The sequence below is a fragment of the Chelonia mydas genome, chromosome 1, assembly GCF_015237465.2.
Source record: "Chelonia mydas isolate rCheMyd1 chromosome 1, rCheMyd1.pri.v2, whole genome shotgun sequence".
Lineage (NCBI taxonomy): Eukaryota > Metazoa > Chordata > Testudines > Cheloniidae > Chelonia > Chelonia mydas.
The window spans coordinates 157,261,137-157,280,831 of NC_057849.1; the positions used below are offsets into that span (position 1 = coordinate 157,261,137).

The 19,695-nt window shown below is 42.4% G+C and overlaps 1 protein-coding gene across 9 annotated transcripts in view; it reads right to left on the reverse strand.

Moving 5' to 3' along the window:
- The window catches only part of LOC102940460 (beta-1,3-galactosyltransferase 5), a 106,487-nt gene that overhangs the window by 84,466 nt on the left and 2,326 nt on the right, over window positions 1-19,695 (reverse strand). Inside the window, exon 1 of one of the 9 annotated variants that reach the window (XM_043538209.1) lies at window positions 11,299-11,429. The exons of 7 other annotated variants lie outside the window; for them this stretch is intronic. In XM_043538209.1, coding sequence (XP_043394144.1) covers window positions 11,299-11,331 — 33 coding nt within the window. In that variant the 5' untranslated portion in view covers window positions 11,332-11,429. Of the gene's footprint in view, window positions 1-11,298; window positions 11,430-14,273; window positions 14,540-19,695 lie in introns of those variants that run through there. One more of the 9 variants, XM_037889713.2, reaches the window with a different exon arrangement.

Here is a 19,695-nt window from a genome sequence, read left to right on the forward strand (position 1 = left end):
TTTGAAAATTGCAGTCACAAAATAAAATTTTAGAACAGCTGCGTATTTTAGAACGAAGGGAAAAGAGGGCAGAGAGAAGAGTATATAGATTTATTTCTTCTTATGACCTTAGATAGTGCCATTCTCTAGCAGTTATTCTCAGCTCTGGATCCCTGCAGAGCCACCAAGAGGTTCTTTCCTAGAATGTGGGGAAGAGGAAAAAAAATGGTACTACAGAGACTACTCTCTCTCTTTTTCCCCATGTACTTTTGATAGGGAAATTAGCTTGATCTTCTAAAATTAAAGTGTTGGGCTTCTGCCCATGCAAGGAATTAAAAACATACATGGTGGCATAAATACAAAGGCAAGTTTATATTCTTCAGAGCCGCAGGTTCCTTGGGAGCTTAATCCTCTGGGATTGCTCTGTGTAGAATATCCAAAACCACTTCAATGTCCTTCTTTTACTCTGATTCAGGTTCTTGAAATACCATGAAAATATCTGGTCACTAACGTAAGTGTCCTTAAAGTTCTGAATAACTGTTCTTGGCACCAAATCCAACTCACTTTACTCACATGAATGGTTCCATTTATTTCAAGGAGACTTCTCGCATGCATAAGGCAAGCAAGATTCGGGGCTATTGCTTTATTATAGTTCATCTCCAGTCTGAGGCTTGCAGTGAACTCCATTGTTACTAGACACAAATCCACTTTTCAGATATATATATAAAAATACGCCACATGCCTTCTTCCCTTCATTTGCCTGTTAATTATCTTTAGATTGTAAGCGCTTCTGTTCAGGGATATGTTTTTTTAATATGTTTGTAAGGCTCCTAGCACACTTTTGAAGCGACTGTCTCTGTGGAGTAACTGCTCACTAATGTGAATAATGGAATCACAGTCTGGCCCTTAGTGCGAGAATGGAAACCTGTCTGGTTCTGAATATAAGCATGGTAACCACTAGCTCCATTTAATCTTTATCCAGGTTTTTCGGCCTTTAAGTTCCCCTTCCTGCAAATGATCACACGCAGCCAGAGTTGAAAGGTTTCTGCTCTGGCACAGCAGTCTGCCTGTGTGGATTGGAATCTCAGTTAGAAAGGTGCATTTACTGGAGCAAAGCAATGTCTGGTTTTAATTGTTTTCAGTCCAATTGATACTTACCATTTTTACTTGCTTCATCATACACTTTAAATTCCAGTATGCTAATTTTAAGAAGCTGAATGTTCTTTTATTCTTTTGAAAGAAATTGTGTGCATGCACCCAGAGGTGTGATTCTTAGAAACCAAAAAAAAATATGAATTGAATGCATTTTCACTCTAATAATATTTTGCTTTTGCAATGTTCTTTCATTCATATAGCTGAAGTTCCCCTCCTCCCCCCCCACTAAATTTTCTTACCCAGATAAATTCAGTAAGCTTATTTAGTTTTGGTGGAAGCATTTGCTGCTCACTGACGCAGAGTCCTTGGACTCTTACGTGTTTTTATTTTATTCCCCTGGTAATCCCAGAGGCAAGGCAAGAATGACTATCGTGATAATATTTTCAGTTTTGTGTATAAGCTGGTTTTTCTCTATGTTTCTCATCATTGTAGTAGCTGAGCAGTTGCAAACATTAATAGATTTATCCTCACAACAATCCTTTAAGTATCATTAGCCCGATTATACAGACGGGGAATTGAGGCTCAGAGAGAGATTAAGGTCGTTATCCTGAAAGCTGCTCCCTGCAAATGGATCCAGGCACCTCTGTGGGGTCAGCACAACTCAGTGGGACTCCATGAAGGTGCAGGGATCTGCCCACACAGACGCAGTTGCAGGTGTGGGGCCTAAATATCTAAAGCTGTGGGCACATAATATTTGCAGGCACTTTATAAAATTGTGGTTTACCCAAATGTATACAGAAAAACTGTGGGAGAGCCAGCAAGAGAATCCCCCTTTGCTGAGTTTGCGTCCAATGCCTTAACCACAAGACCATCCTTCCTGCTTACAAGTGAACAGGGGGAATCTGGAAGTTAAAAAAATACTTAATATTAAAATAGGCGACTTCCAAAACGACCCTGTTGTGGCTCATCTTTAGTTCAGTATGCTAGAGTTCTGTTTGCCTTCCTCACTGACAGCTGAGTTGCTGCTACCTTTCAGTGCCATAAAGCAGGTATTGAAATTCCTCAAACTTCCAGCTCCTCTCAATGTATACATTTTCAGTCCTGCTCAATGCATGCACCAGTGGCATATAGTCCAGTTTGCTGCATGGGGTACATGGGAATCAGAAGGGTCACAGTGAAGTGAAAGACTGGTTATATGGTTGCATCCCTGCTCCAGGCAGCCACAACTTGCTCCTTGTGCTTAGTGGGCTATGGCTAGCCAGAAGGGAGAGGGCATCAGGGAACAGCCACTACATGTAACATGGTCTACTAGGACTCACTGTGAGTTACAGTGCAACTTCTTTCACAAAGAACAGCCATAATTCTTTCACCATGGCTTCTCATACCACAGACATTTGCCTGTTCAGAGTGTGGGGAACCAGCCATTGACTCTTGAAAGTAGAGATGGTTGAAAACATCAATTATTTTTTGCAGGAAATTTAGAAAAATTTTCTTTGTCTTACTTAAATTTCCTGGTTGCGGGGGAGTGGGACAGTTTTTAGTTAAAAGGTTAAAACTATGAAGGGAAAACCAAAATATTCCGTTTTCAAAACACTTTTTTGGCAAAATGTTTCAGTTTTCAGTAAAAACGTTTGGTTTTCAAAAAATTAAATTTTTTTACCAAAATATATTTTCAGATTTGACCAAAATGGATTTTCATTTTGGACATAAAGCCGTTTTCCACCTAAAAAAAAAGTTTTGGCCAATTTTTTTCAGACGCGTCTACTTGCAGACCCTCTTGTCATTGTTCAGGGTGGGGGAGATGACCCATGGAGGGGAACTCACTCTGTGAAGATGTTCCCAGATGTGTAAGGTGTGCACAGAATTTCCTCATGGATCTTTGGGTTCTGAATGATTGCCTGGCCCTACCCCTGCTGTGCTGACACATTTGCAGAGACTGCCTATGCGAGCCTGTGCTGTCTAGGTTTAGCCTCTTCAAAACCATGAATTTGTATAGGTAAAACCTCCCAGTCCACAGCATTTTGCCCAGAAAATGGAAGACACAGGCCTTGCTCCTTTCTGCCGTGCACTTCCCTAAGAGTCCTTAATGGGCCTGTGTACCTGCACTACTGTGAATATTTTTTAAACATTAGCTGAGGCCCATGTGCCTACACAGAGTACTGAGCCATATCTGTCAGCCTTACATGTATAACCCACACACCTCCTGGGTGTGGTGCTCTGTCCCCTCTAGTGGCACTGAGACCACTTAGAGATTAATGAGTCTACTACAGCCTTAGCTAAAGGCCTTGTGGCTTTTAGCTCATGCAGTAGATGCTCATGCACTAAGCTCCAGAGATCCCAGGTTCAACCCCGCTCGCCAACGACTGGGGTCTGTCAGTGTTACACGTGCACCACAGTTAAGTGTGGTTTCCTTCCAAGTCATAACAGGATATTTTCAATATTCACCATATTAAGGCTGCTTCAGGAGAAATACTCCTGGGGGAATTCTGCGCCACTGCATGTCTACAGAATTCATGTCCCCTGCATATTACTTTGCTTCCCTACAGAAAAATGACTTTCTGACAGGGAAGCAAAGGGAAGCTGCAAGAGCAGTCACGCACCACTCCCTAACTGCGCAGGTACATTGTTTCAGGCACCCGGAGCAGCCGGCAGAGGGGTAAATCATTGTGGGGCTGGAGACACCCCAGCCAGTGGCTCCTAACCTGTGCTGGCGGCAGGAGAGGGTGGTACTTCCTCTTCCCCTACAAGGAGTGGCTGGGGCTGTGTCAAACCCAGCCCCAGAAGCCTTCCCCAGCTGCAGGAAGCTCAGCATCCTCCCCTGCTTTCTGACCCCATTGCTCCTCAGCTGTGGGCGGGGGGTCACTCAATGGGGACCTGCTCCCCCATCCACATAACCACCATGCGTCCAGACCTCCCATACTCAGACACCCCTGCCAAGTCTCACCCAGTACATCCAGAACCCCCCTAGCCCTCCATACCCAAATCCCACCCTACTGAACCTTAGCCCCTGCATCTGGAGGCTGCCTACACCCAGACCCCCTGCCTCCAGACCCCCACCCATGCACCCAGACCAACCCCCACTGAGCTCCCTGCACTCAAACCTCCATCCTGATGCACCACCCCCTGCACCACCTTGAGCCCCCACAGCCAGACCCGACGCCACTGACCTCCAACTAGCTGCACCCAGACCCTGACCCCAGCAAGCCCCAATTCTCCAGCACCCAGACACCCCCCCACACTGAGACCCCCACACCAAGACCCCTCTGCAGAGCCCCAATCACCTTGATCTGGAAGCCCCAGCAGAGTCCCATTTCCCCTGCACCTGGAACTCCACCAACGAGCCTCTGTGCATCCAGCTCCCCACACAACTAGACCCCCCACTGAGCTGCCTGCACCCAGACTGATCCACACAGAATCCTCTCACCCCACACCTGGATCCCCCCAGACTGAGCCCCTCTACACTTGGATCCTGCCTGGTTGAGCCTGCCTGCTCCACACCTGGTGTGCCTGGCACAGAGGGGAAGGGCCCCAGGGTGTTTTTGGGGCAGGCTCAGGCCTTGTGCTGTGTCAGGGTCATGTGCAGCCTCACCGCTGAGTCCGTGTCTCAGGGGTGGGGTGTGTGGAGGTGCAGGGTGATCTCCCACCTTCGTGCAGCCAGTGGCCTGTGCTCCCTACTGCCATGCTGGAGCCTCTGCATTTATTTATTGACAAATAAAACTTGCAGAATTTTGCAGAATTTTCAAATATTGTGCACAAAATTTGTAACTTTTTGGTGCAGAATTTTTAAGTTTTTGGCACAGAATGCTCTCAGGAGTAGAGAAAGGAGCATCTTGTGGTTAAGGCACTGAACTAGAATTCAGAAGAGATGGCTTCGCTTCTCAGCTCTCCAAAAGACTTCCTGTGAGATCTTAAACAAGTCACTTTCTCTCTTCATTGCCCATCTGTAAAATGGAGGTAATAATACTCCCTCCTGCCCACTCGTCTCTCGTCTGTTTATATTGCCAGTAATTTGGGGCATGGGCTGCCTTTTACCATGTGTATGTACAATGCCTCACAAAATGGGGCCCTTATCTGGACTGGGGCTTTTCAGCTGCTATTGTAATACAGATAATCAGTAAATAACTTTGGTGGGATACAGGCTTAAAATTAAGCAAACATTTAAGCATTCTGCTGGACTGGGGCCTAAAGCCCAGATACTCAAAGGTCATATGCTCCTAACTTTTATTGATTTCAATGGAAGTTAGGACCCTAAATACCTTAGTGGATCTGGGCCTCAGCCTCTAATTCAGATTTCCAGCCTGCTATGTGCATATGCTTATGGAAAAGTCCTACAGAATTTAATAGGGATAAAACAGTAGGATTCTACAGAAATTACTCTAAAAAACTAGAGAGATTTATAGCAAATTATTTCCTTTCTATAGATTATCTTGAACCTCCTCTAGTATTTTATATCATGAAAATATATCTTTTCTGTTCTACAGGAAAGTCATCATTTTCTATTAAATTCTATTAAAAGGAGGTTAGACTAGATGACCTTTGCGGTCCCTTCTAATGTGATGATTCTATGATTCTACAGGACTTTTCCGATATGGGTTTGAGCTAGAGATTGCATTGTATCTAGTTATTTCAAAGGGTTTTGCTACTTCCATTGCTTTATCTGCACGGTGTTCTTTTTAGGGTATTGACCATTACCTGCTTTTTTGCCACTGAAAACTTTTTCCTTAGACTCACTGGTGCAGCAGTAAAAACAATGAGGAGTCCTTGTAGCACCTTAGAGACTAACAAATTTATTTGGGCATAAGCTGTCGTGGGCTAGAACCCACTTCATCAGATGCATGGAGTAAAAAATACAGTAAGCAGTATATATATGAAAAGATGGAAGTTGCCTTACCAAGTGAAGGGGACAGTGGTAACTAGGCCAATTCAATTAAGGTGGAAGTGGCCTATTCTCAACAGTTGATTACTTTTGTAGTGCTAACGAGGCCAATTCAATCAAGGTGGACCTCGCCCATTTCCAACAGTTGACAAGAAGGTGTGAGTATCAGCCGAGGGAAAATTACTTTTTGTAGTGACCCATCCACTCCCAGTCTTTATTCAGGCCTAATTTGATGGTGTCCAGTTTGCAAATTAATTCCAGTTCTGCAGTTTCTCGTTGCAGTCTGTTTTTGAAGTTTTTTTATTGAAGAATTGCCACTTTTAAGTCTGTTATTGAGTGTCCAGGGAGACTCAAGTGCTCTCCTACTGGTTTTTGAACCACGTTGCCAACTCTGTCCCCATATCTATTCAAGGGACATCATCATAGGACCTAACCACATCAGCCACACCATCAGGGGCTCATTCACCTACACATCTACTAATGTGATATATGTCATCATGTGCCAGCAATGCCCCTCGGCCATGTACATTGGCCAAACTGGACAGTCTCTACTTAAAAGAATAAATGGACACAAATCAGACATCAGGAATGGTAACATATAAAAGCCAGTAGGAGAACACTTCAATCTCCCTGGACATTATATAGCAGATTTAAAAGTAGCCATACTTCAACAAAAAAACGTCAAAAACAGACTTCAAAGAGAAACTGCCGAACTACAATTCATTTGCAAATTTAACACCATTAATTTGGGCTTGAATAGAGACTGGGAGTGGCTGGCTCACTACAAAAGCAATTTTCCCTCTCTTGGTATTGACACCTCCTCATCAATTATTGGGAGTGGACCACATCCACCCTGATTGAATTGGCTCTGTCATCACTGGTTCTCCACTTGTAAGGTAACTCCCTTCTCTTCATGTGTTAGTATATTTATGTCTGCATCTGTAATTTTCACTCCATGCATCTGAAGAATTGTGTTTTTTACCCATGAAAACTTATGCCCAAATAAATCTGTTAGTTTTTAAACTGCCACTGGACTCCTCGTTGTTTTTGTGACTCCATGGTAAGACTGTACAGTGATCCAGGAGTTCACATTTGTCCCTGGCTTGGTGAATTCTAATTACAGAACACAACACCAGCTTGGGCTGTCTGCCCTGTTTTTGACAGTCTACCTGAGGTCAGCATTCACAGTCATGAGCCACTCCAGACGAAGACAATGCGTGTAGTTGTTTATTACTTTGTCTAGATCTGTATACTTCTTGTGCTAGATAAAGAGTGATTGGTTTTTAGAACGCTTTCAAAGTCTGTGTGTTCAATTATCATGTGTCCCTAAGGATGTGAACTGTAAACCAGAGTAACCACAAGGTTGGAGCTTTGGGGAAAAGTTGTGCTTAAGCTACTGAGAAGTCTGGCGGTGTCAGCACTGGTCCTGGGGGCCTAAGGCAGATGGGTTCCATGTTGATGAAGGGGTAACATGATCGAGAGCCTATGTCCAGGGAGTGTTCCAGAGAGACCAAGAAAAAAGAGAGCACCGTTTACCCAGACCATGAGAAATGTAATAGCACACAAGTCTAAGGACCCAAATACAGCAGCCTGGTGTAGTTCTACAAGGGTGCTGTGACACCTTAGCACACCCACATATAAAGCCCTAGGCATTGTTTCCTGTTAAATATAGCTTTAAAATGTTCTAGTTATATATTTAAAGGACTTGACCCTCTAGAAAACAGTTTCTGCTAAACCAAAGGGAAAATTGGAGACTGTCATCTGACTTGGAAGCCCTTCCTTTAGGCCCTAATAATTATTACATTTATTTATACAGTACAAGAGATGTAAGGTTGCCTGGCATACAGGATCAGGGAAAATATTCCTGCCATAGGGAGAGGAGTAACAGTCTGGAGTCCTTGTGAGAAAAGGAGACTAAAAATGTCAGTTTAAAGAAATATTCTGCTCAGTTATTCTGTTGCAAATCTGGAGTAATGCCACTGAATTCAGTGGAGTTACTTTAGACTGGCACCACCAGTGTTACTGAGATCAGAACATGACCTAATGAGCCAGCTACATCACCTTGGTGTGGTTTGGAGAACTTATTTCCCCCTCGCTGTAGTAAAAGACAAAAAACTAACAAGAGACTCAAAAGTCTTATGACACAAAAAGTAGAAGTCTGTTGTTAAATATCAAACAGAAGGGCAGGTCCTCATCTGATGTAAATCAGTATTGCTCTGTTGAAGTCCATAGAGCTATTCTGGTTTACACTAGCTGAGGATCTGAATTAAAATGGTGTTACTATTTACTACAGAAAGTGTCTGTCTACTTTTGTTTTTTTCTTAAGTGGCAAAACTCAAAAAACTTCCATTGTGGCCAAGAGCTACCAGTTCTTCTCTATCTACTATATATTGAATGGAGCCAAAATATCAATACAAGGTTCATAACTGTGTGTTAATTTAGGCATGAAATTTTTGCAGAGTGGGAGTCAAGCAGCCCCTGGGAACAGAGGAAGTCGGCACCTGTGAACATAGGTATGACCAGGGAATAGAGTATATACAGAGAGACACAGTAAGGACTTGAGTCAAGTTAGTAATGATAGTTGTCTTTTTCTAGCTACAGAGTCAAATTAAACACTTACATAAGTAGTCCCTTTGAAGTCAATGGAACTACCCATATGTGTAAAGTTACACACAGGTAACTGTTTGAAGGATCAGGCCCTGACAGAAGCAAACAATGACATTTTATGCTTTTTGTGAGTTATTTTTTGTCTGCACCTAGTTGGATACAAAAATCATTTTAGTAGGTTGACCTATTTAGCACATCTTCTGTGAGTCAGAAGAGCTGGATTCTATTCTTCGCTATGCCACTGGCTTGTTGTGTGACACTGGGTAATTCACTTAACCATCCTGTGTATTAATTTCGCTATCTGTAAAATGCTTTGAGATTTTTTGATGAAAAGTACTATCTATGGGCCAAAGTTTATTTTTAATATTGAGAAATGAATGGCTAAAAAGTCCACATAGGAAAAATATTTATTCCATTTCCTTCTCATTTTTTAAAAATTAAGTAAACAAAACAAACTACTTATTTAGGGCCAGATTCTGCTTCTTTTATTCATACTGAATAGCATCTTCTGCTATCAGCAGTCTCATTGCAATCACTGGGGCTGCTTGCAGAGTGAAGTACTACTATCATCATGAACATGCATCACAGGATTTGGCCTTCAATTAAATTCTATAGTGTCTGGCAATTAGGCACTTTATCACAGAAACTGGCATCCAATCAGTACAAAACCAACACAGATAAATCTAAATCTAAACAGCATAAATTAATCTTGCCTTCGTATCCTGAAGGTTTCTAGATTTTGCCCCTGACAGAATGGCAAGGGACAGAACCCCAGGAGTAGGAACCAGTGTAAGACTGTTATGGGGGGAAGGGAATGGAGGATTTTATTTCAGAGTAAGAACAAACCAAAAGCCTTGTTTCTTCTTCTGGTGTTTACTCTGTTTAGTGTCACACATGTTGGCTGTCATGCTGAAAGTACTTCTTCCAGCTGTGGTTTTGTTTTTCAAACAAAGGATAAAACTGTGTCATAAATGTTTATATCGCTGTAAATATATAAAAACCCACTATTTAAAACAAAGTTGAAATTACATAACAATGGCTGTGCTCTCCCTCTACAAGGCTGATCCATGTACTTTGGATCTTACAGTAATGTGACTATTATAAAGCAGGTTTTAGAATGGCCACATGACCCAACAGAATTTTCTCCAGTCCAGCTTCCTGGCCAAAGGAAGATTGCCACCATTAGCACATTTTCTTTTTCTTTTCTTTCTTTTTTAACATGTTTATATTTTGGAAGATATCCCATGAGTAGTAATTATTGCTACATCACTGAGAAAGTACAAGCTTATATATAGGAAGAAATAAGATCAAAATGTCCTTAATTTTTTTTAAATATTGACACTTGGGGGAAAATCATAGAATCATAGGACTGGAAGGGACCTCGAGAGGTCATCTACTCCAGTTCCCTGCACTCAAGTATGGACTAAGTATTATCTAGACCAGTGGTTCTCAAAGCCGGTGCACTGCTTGTTCAGGGAAAGCCCCTGGCGGGCCGGACCGGTTTGTTAACCTGCCGCGTCCACAGGTTCGACCGATCGCGGCTCCCACTGACCGCGGTTCATCTCTCGAGACCAATGGGGGCTGCAGGAAAGGCGGCCAGCGTGTCCCTTGGCCCGCGCCGTTTCCTGCAGCCCCCATTGGCCTGGAGCGGCGAACCGCAGCCAGTGGGAGCCGCGATCGGCCGAACCTGCGGACACGGCAGGTAAACAAACTGGTCCGGCCCGCCAGGGGCTTTCCCTGAACAAGCGGCAGACCAGCTTTGAGAACCACTGATCTAGACCGTCCCTGACAGGTGTTTGTCCAACCTGCTCTTAAAAATCCCCAATTATGGAGATTCCACAACCTCCCTAGGCAATTTATTCCAGTGCTTAACCACTCTGACAATTAGGAAGTTTTTCCTAATGTCCAACCTAAATCGCCCTTGCTGCAATTTAAGCCTATTGCTTCTTGTCCTATCTTCAGAGGTTAAGAAGAACAATTTTTCTCCCTCCTCCTTGTAACAACCTTTTATGTACTTGAAAACTGTTATCATGTCCCCTCTCAGTCTTCTCCTCCAGACTAAACAAACCCAATTTTTTCAGTGTTCCCTCATAGGTCATGTTTTCTAGACCTTTAATCATTTTTGTTGCTCTTCTCTGGACTTTCTCCAGTTTGTCCACATCTTTCCTGAAATGTGGCTCCCAGAACTGGACACAATACTCCAGTTGAGGCCTAATCAGCACAGAGTAGAGCGGAAGAATTACTTCTCGTGTCTTGCTTACAACACTCCTGCTAATACATCCCAGAATGATGTTCGCTTTTTTTGCAACAGTGTTACACTGTTGTCTCATATTTAGCTTGTGATCCACTATGATCCCCAGATCCCTTTCCGCAGTACTCCTTCCTAGGCAGTCATTTCCCATTTTTTATGTGTGCAACTGATTGTTCCTTCCTACGTGGAGTACTTTGCATTTGTCCTTAGTGAATGTCATCCTATTTACTTCAGACCATTTCTCCAGTTTGTCCAGATCATTTTGAATTTTAATCCTATCCTTCAAAGCACTTGCAACCCCTCCCAGCTTGGTACCATCCACAAACTTTATAAGTGTGCTCTATACTAATAATACTACCATGTAATATTTATGTGGTAAAAAAAAAATTCACAGCTCAGAAATATTTCTTCTTGAAAGTTACACACCGCCAAGCTGTATATTTATTTTTAAAAATGGAAATAAAATTGTCCTTTCAGAAACTAAACTTACCCTGTTCAGGAAGGATGAAATCAGAGATAGCATGATTATCTAAACCAGTAGTTCTCAGCCTTTCCAGACTACTGTACCCCTTTCAAGATGTGGATTTGTCTTATGTAACCTAAGTTCCATCTCACTTAAAACTACCTGGTTACAAAATCAGACATACAAATACAAAAGTGTGAGAGCACACTACTACTGAAAAATTGCTTACTTGCTCATTTTTACCATATGACTATAAAATAAATTTCAACCCCCCCCAGATTGAGAAATGCTGAGATAGTATATAGAGCTGTATAAACAAGTCATTGTCTGTATGAAATTTTAGTTTGTACTGACTTCGCTAGTGCTTTTTCTGTAGTCTGTTGTAAAACTAGGCAAATATCTAGATACGTAGATATCCACCCTGGAAGACCTCTGCGTACCCCTAGGGGTGCACATATTCCTGGCTGAGAGCCACTGATCTAAACCAATCAAATTAAAATTAACCCCATCATTACTATTTTTCTTGGTATGTTGATTTTAAAAAGTCACAGCAACTTCATACTAAAATATATATGTATTTTTTCTCAACAATAATACAAAGTTTAACAGACTTAAAAGTGGCAATTCTTCAACAAAAAAACTTCAATAACAGACTTCAACGATAAACTGCAGAACTGGAATTAATTTGCAAACTTGATACCATCAAATTAGGCCTGAATAAAGACTCGGAGTGGCTGGGTCACTACAAAAAATAGTTTTCCCTCTGTTGATACTCACCCCTTCTTGTCAACTGTTGAGAATGGGCCACATCTACCATGACTGAATTGGCCTCTTTAGCACTGACCGCCCACTCGGTAAGGCAACTCCCATCTTTTCATGTGCTGTAATATATATACCTACCTAATGTATTTTCCACTCCATGCCTCTGATGAAGTGGCTTATGGCCACAAACTTATGCCCAAATAAATTTGTTAGTCTCTAAGTTGCCACAAGGACTCCTCATTGTTTTTATTTAATGACAGTAGATGTTGAGATTCAAAAAGTTCAAGCATTATAACTGCTAAAACACAAACTGTCAACATCATATGTCAAAATGTTTGCCTTAAATCAAACTCTTAAGTTCTCAGGCAGCATTTTTCTTTCTATGACTATCTGTAAATTTTGATTATTATCTATGGAAATAATTTTTCTCTGGTTTGTGTGTTTATGATGAAGTTGATGTTTAACAACATTTACCATTAAAAATCTAATCTTTCCAAGCCTATAAATAGCTCTTGCTTCATCATGAAAAATTATTTATTGCATCCTCATTTACAAATGCTTATGGAAAGCTGTGCTGACATCTAGTATTGAATTTTTATAATTAGTCATTTGAGTGAAAGAGGAAAAACATGAATATTATATTTTTTAAAAAAGATGAGGGGCTTTCTCTTGTTACTTGGGAGTGATCTAAATGGATATAAAGAACGATGAAAAAAAAGGATACACAGAATTGATAGAGCTGCAAATATATATTTGAACAAAAGAGAACATATTAGTGATACACATGTTGCAGATATTGCTATCAAATTTCTGAGACTATAAGTAAGATTTAAGAACAACCCAATAAGTTTTCAATCATGTGCATTCTTTTTAAATCAGAACCTCTTTTGGAAGGTTTCTTTTATCATTTTAGCCACTTTCATTGCCCATGTAAGATACCTCAACCCGGCACCCCCCTACCATTCTCTCCCTTTCACTCCATGCCAATTCTTGGCTTGTTTGTTTTTTAGTATTTTGAGGGGTTTTGGTTTCTAGTGTAGAATTTTTTCAACTGTGTCTTTTAACTATCGTATATATGTGTGAGAAGGGGAGTTTGGTCCTTGTTAAGGCTAATGATCCTAGAAGTTGTCCAGTCTATCCATAGAACTAGCACAGTGCAGGCAATGGCAATGCAGGCTTCCTTCACTCCTCCATTAATGTGCCAAACCTCAACCTGGAGGGAACACTTCCAACTATTCATTACGGCTAAGTGGTGCCAGGCAAACATTAACAAATACACTCACAGGGCACGAACCTGTAAGATCACCCTTGTGGTGCTTACTAATGTAAGTAGCCCCATCAGCTTCAAGGGGACTGCTTATGTGCATGAGTGTTTTCAGGATTAGGCCGTGTGATTGTTTTCTTGATTGTCTGCATAGAAGTAGGGAGGAGGGGAAATGCCTTAATAGTTGGAAGCATATAATCCAGGTGAGCTTTCAGGCAAACTGAGGAGGCAGTGAGGGAACCTGCATTGCCATTACCTCTTCTGTGGGTAGGTAGGACAATTTCCAAGACCACTATGGCACCTTTTAAGAGCAACACATACGCACTCTTATCAGTCAGATTATTTATTTATCAACAGTTTAGGAATTCTCAATCAATATACTCACGCTGAATGTTAAATACTATGTGTATCTTCTTGCTTAATTTTATACAGAATTATAAATACTTTAAAAACAGCTAATGTAACAATTTTTAAAAATACTTGAACATCTGCAGATATTCTGTGCTGTGTCAGGACCACATGCTGCATGCTTTGTTCATTCTCGCAAACCCACTGATTTGTGGAGTATGACTTATGGGAGCAAGGCAGTGCTTAATTTGTAATGGAAGAGCTGCTGGGGCTCAAGCAATTAGATGCCAGGGCTCAAGCAGTTTTATTACTTTCATAACTGACGCGGCGACCCCAGAGGTGCCAGGGCTATGAACTGCCAAGACTAGAAGTGCCTCGGCTCAGCCCCAGCAAGCCCTGACACAAATAAAACACTGGAGCAAGGCAAGCTGAATTTCGGTCCTAATCCTGCTCTCACTGAAGCAAGTTTTCATTGACTTCAGCAGAAGCAAGATCAGACCTGACAGAAGGGTGTTCTATATGCTAGAGTTAGTTACCCTCCCTTCCAAAAGTTGTCTGCTATTGCAGTTTCTTAGGGGACTAAATAATGTGGATGCATATGAAACAAAAAGAATCCAGATCCCCTTACCTCACGTTTCTGCAGAGCACCCTCCGCTTTTATAGCCATATTGTATGAAAGCTGCAGTGAGTGGGCTAAAATCTCTATCACAAGAAGCAGATTAGGGTCTTTTACTTCTTCACTGGTGAGTGATCCTGATGCAAATGAGCCCAAATAAGATGAGAAATGATAATCTCCTTTAGAAGTGGGAGTGGGAGCAAATATCAATGCAGCAATGAAACCCTGGTCTCTGTGTGTGGGAGTGTCTCTCTCCCTCTTGCTACCTCATTCCCTCTCTCTGGTAGGTAACAGACTAACAGTATCACTGCAGTGTGATTGGCAGGAAAAGGAAAGTTAGGAACTGTCTACAAATGTTCTTATTTTGTATTTGGAGAAGGGGGAAAATATACCCGTGCATACACCTTAAATCACAACCATGAAGATAAATCCTAGCAGATCTAAGAAAATTGTGTTCTAACAGAATTAGCCCTTTGTTGAGGAGCACTGAGAAAGCCCCAGCTCTACTCTCATAATGGAAAGTGACATTGCCTTGAGTCTCACAGTGGGAAACAAATCGCCCACTGCCAAAGAGGCAATCTTGAAGCATTCCCCAAGTTATGAGAACTTCTCCACTGACAAATCACAACACAGTGAAAGTGGGTAATGGGGCACATACCAATGCTCCCATAAGATTATCACTGACATGGCTTGGCACACACCCTTTCCTGATCTGTTTCCCCTTCTTTTCCTCCTATAAATTCCTCGCTTGATAATTGTTTTTATTTCTTTAGCAATTTATTATTTCCATTCTATTATTTCAGGCCCTGATTCAGGAAAGCAGTCCTACTTTGGACAGCTCTGAAACATATGCTAAATTAAGCATGTGCGTAAGTGCTGTCCTGAACAGGAATGGATTTAAGCTTCTGCTGACGTGCCTTCCTGAGTTGGGGGCCTACATGCTAGAGCTATGTACATAGATATGAACTTTTTCTGTGGTGGGCTTTTTTTTACTATTGACAATCTGAGATGTTTAGAGGCCTTCAATTATTGTATATGGGGTATTTTATTCTGTTTTTTACTTTGTATATGCTTCTACCTTGTCAATAATGTATCCACAAATAATTACTGATTTAGTATTGTCTAGATTTATGCAGAACATGTTTTAGGGGGAAAATGTTCTGTAGGCAGCAATCCTCTCAAAGAGAGCCTTAAATCCTTGAAGTTATGTACATACTTAAGTGCTTTCCTGAATGAGGGCACAGGTCCCATTCCTGCAAGGTACAGCAGTCCCCACACATGCTACACATTGCAGGATCAAGGCCATGCCTGGGGTACTTGATTCGTTCACACACAGGAGTTCATTTCCTTTCTAACTCAGTCCTTGGGGGATAGATTCTGCATTCTTTCCACAGGACAGGGGTGAGGGTACAGTATCTGGCCCTTCCACTATATGTATTTCTTCCATATATGTCTTTCCCATCCCCCTTCCCCTCCCCCAGTATCTGTTGCAAAAAAGTTCACACAAAACCCCCACCAATCCACAGTGTCTCCTAAACAGGAGAAATTTGCTTAACTGCCCTTGAATCATTTCCCAGAGTGCCTTGCATACTCACTTCAGAAAATAAAAAGTTAAAGTGAGTTTCTAGGGCGCAACTCCACACTTCTTTTTTTGGCAAAGTTAACCCTCAAAGTGCAGTTGACAGGACAAGGTTTCAGTGCTATTTACCTAAAGAAAATCAAATGTATTGCTTACAGTCCCCACCACAGCAATTTGCAAGCCCAGCCTTTGGGCCTCAATAGCGCATTGCAATGAGGCCCACCATGTTCAAATGGTCATCTGGACCAAGTCATTATTGTAAGTGGAGCATTTGGTGTGCCAGGGCTGATGTGAACTTCCTCCAGACTGCTGGCTGCCTGCCTGCCTGCAGCTTGTACAGTTCATGAGCTGCCTGTGTTGCCCTTAGGCCCTGCAAAACCACATGCATGTGATTAACTTTAAGCATGTAATTGAACTCAGTGAGGGCATTAAGTGCAATAGGACTACTCACACACTTAAAATGAGGCATATGCATAAGTCTCCGCAGGGTCAAGGCCTTAGTCATAAAAGGCCTGGTCCTGCCAAGTGTTAAGAACTCCTGTGAGGCAATGAGTGCCCTCAACTCCCATTCAAGGGATGAATGAACTCCTCTAGAATGTACAATGACTTTACCATATTCTACAGAGGGTTTCACATAAAAGCACTTGCACGTTTTAGATTTTATTTGGTAATCCCTTTAAATCAGCCTCCAAATTTTGATAGTGCAGGTCATGATTTTCCCCAGGATTAAATACTGGTAGACTCTGCAGTATCTTATCCATTGTTCATAGGAAAACAGTGCTGCTAAATCTGCACCATCTGGTAGCCTCTAATAATAGGCAAGTATAAATAAGTGCTTATGATGACAGTCTCCCCTAAAAGATCCAATTTTGAGAACTGTATCACCCATCTAGTTGCGTATGTCAAAGTTCCAGGGATGCTGCAGCTGTATTCCCCCTCGATGGCCCACCAACGGCACTGTCTTTAGGCTTCTGGCTCCCAGCCATCACTCCCTCCTGACCAGGGATTTGAAGGCTGCGTAGTTCCCTGCCATACACCATGATAGCGTCAGCAAGCCAGTCCGCCTGAAAATGCCAGCACCTGTGCTTTGCTTTATGACCAGTGTCATGCCCAGAGTTACAAGTTACCACACAGCTCCTTCTAAGCAACCACATTTATTCTTCAAGTAAAAGCATTACAGAGAAAACATAAAAACAATAAAAGTTCCTAAACGCATGCTAAAAAACTCACTAGAGATCATCCCCCTGCAACTCCAGCCTACGGCACTGGTAGGTTTTAGTCCTTCAAAACCCACAGCTGGGTTTCCCCTGTGGTTACAAGTTCATATCCATCTAAAAAAGATCCACGATTAGAACAAAGGTTGTTTCTTTATACAGCTGGGGCCTTTGGTCTTGGCCTTCTGTAACAGGTAATTGGCAGAAAATGACCCTCTCCGACTCAGGGCACAGCTTCAAAAGGCTGGGTTTTTGCATAACTGGAGTTGGGGAATTTGCATTAACTTCTCCCAAGGGATTCCGCAGGAAATCCACTTAACACTTATTGTCCCAAAAGTCCATACTTCTCTGGCACATTTTCAGTATAGTCTTTCTAACTCCCAGGTCTTACATCTGTCACCCCCTAGAGAGGTTACATACGATCCCAGCCCACAATAATACATACACTTAATGCAATAAGGTCTTTCAAGGATATTGCAGAAAATTGCCAAATCTGTCACAGCATGAACACAGAGTCATAGAGTTTAAGGCCAGAAGAGGGACCGTTATGACCAGCTGTTTTGACCTCATGCCTAAATCAGGCCAAAGAATTTCACCTAGTGATTCCTGCATCAACTCAATAACTTGTAGTTAACATAGAACATCCATTTTAGAGAGACAGCCACTCTTTATTTAAATAGTGCTGGTTGGGAATTTTCCAGTGAACCAGTTTTTCATCAGAAAATGCCAATTCAATGAAACTGAAATATTTTGTAGAAACATTTTGGTTTTGATGAACTTTCACTGAAACACAGACAGGTTTCCATTAGAAACCTGCCTAGTTTCCCGCCAGCTTACCTGGTGTGCTGCTCTGGAGCCGGGCTTCTAGTGTCAACAGCTCCAGGACAGCCCTGCCCTACATAGTGTCTTGGGGGAAGGGATCCCAGGGCTTCCAGGCTCCTTTCCACAGAGCCAGAAACCTGGAAGCCCTGCCTGTAGCACAGACTCTCAAGGTCTAGCCTCCCAGCTCTTCAGCAGGCAGCCTGAGAGCCCAAGTTCAAGCTGGGGCTCTCAGGTCTTCTACACCCCCTGCTCCATGGCTGGGAGCCCGGCAGCCCAGGAAGCATGGGGAGTTCTGGGTCACACAGTTTGGGGAGTCCCCCAGGAGTCGGACAGCCAGCTGCTCCATTTCATTTAGAAAAGAATCAAACCAAAACTGTTTGATTTGTCTAAAACAAAAAAATTCACAATTTCCATCCTGTGGGAAATGTAGAAATTTCTAGTTTTCTAAAGTGTTGGACTTTCCCATGGAAAGGAAATTCCAAGTTTCAACCAGCTCTAGATTTAAAGACTGCAAGTGACAGAGGATCCACCCCATTCCTTGATAAGCTGTTTCAGTGCTGAACAACCTTTCCTGTTAAACATTTGTGCCATATTTTCAGTGTGAATTTATATAGCTTCAACTTCCAGCCTTAGATCTTGTTATGCCTTTGCCTGCTGGATTAAAGAGCCTCCCAGAATCAGAAATCTTATCCCTGTTTAGGCATTTATAGACCATGATCCAGGAGCGACAGAAGATCCCTAAAAATGGGGGGGCCAACAGTGCTGAACTCATGGCCCCAGCCTCTGTGCTGCCCCTCCCCCCGGGGACCTGCCCCTGCACCACCCCTTCTCTCCAAGGCCCCACCCTCATGCCACCCATTCCCTCAAGCCCCTGCCCTCACACCTTTCCTTACCCTGGGGCCCCGCTCCCGCACCACTTCTTCCCCACAAAATCCCACCCTCTGCTTGCTCCTCTTCGCCCCCCCCCCATCTCTCAACTTTACAACCAGAAAAAAGTGGGGGGGGGCATTGCCCGCAGGCCACCCCCCTTCCAGAACCCCTGCCATGATCAAAACACCTCTTTAATTTTCTCTCCAATAAACTAAATAGATTGAGTGCCTAAGGTCTCTCCTTTCTTTAGCTTTTCGGTTTTCAGTGCAGGAGTTATCTGTTTTCTGTGTCTATACAGTATGCCGCACAATGGGGCCCCAATCCAGATTGGGGCTTTTGGGTGCCACCATAATATTAATATTTACTATCACCGCTACTATTAGTAGTGACATGTTTTCCAGACCTCTAATAATTCTTGTAGCTCTTTTCTGAATTCTTTCCAGTTTGTCAACATCTTTTTTTAAAGTGTGTCTAATCTGAAGACAAAGTACTGATTCTGGAACTTGCTGATGGCACTTTACAGTAACTAGATATATGCATGAATCTGTCTCATTTTCACAGATACAGTTTGTGCTGCTTTTTCCACATAGTCTACTTTCTCTGTACAATCCAGCCTTCTGCATTTTGTTCTTTAGAGCAGTGGTTTTCAACCTTTTTTTCATTTGTGGACCCCTAAAAAATTTCAGATGGAGGTCCTACCCCTTTGGAAATTCAGACTGTGGTTCATGGACCCCTACCATAGAAGTCTTAGACTGAAAACTGACTGAACAGAATTCAACTATAAATGTTACATGTGCTCGGACCGGCATTTGACGCAGTGTGAGAAAGGGTGCCAAACTGTGGGCTTCTCTGGTAACGACAACACTTCTGGGTTTTGACTTGTAGGTGGGGGTAGTCACATAATTTTGATCAGAAAAATGGAATGTCTTTTCTGGGATCTGAAACTTTA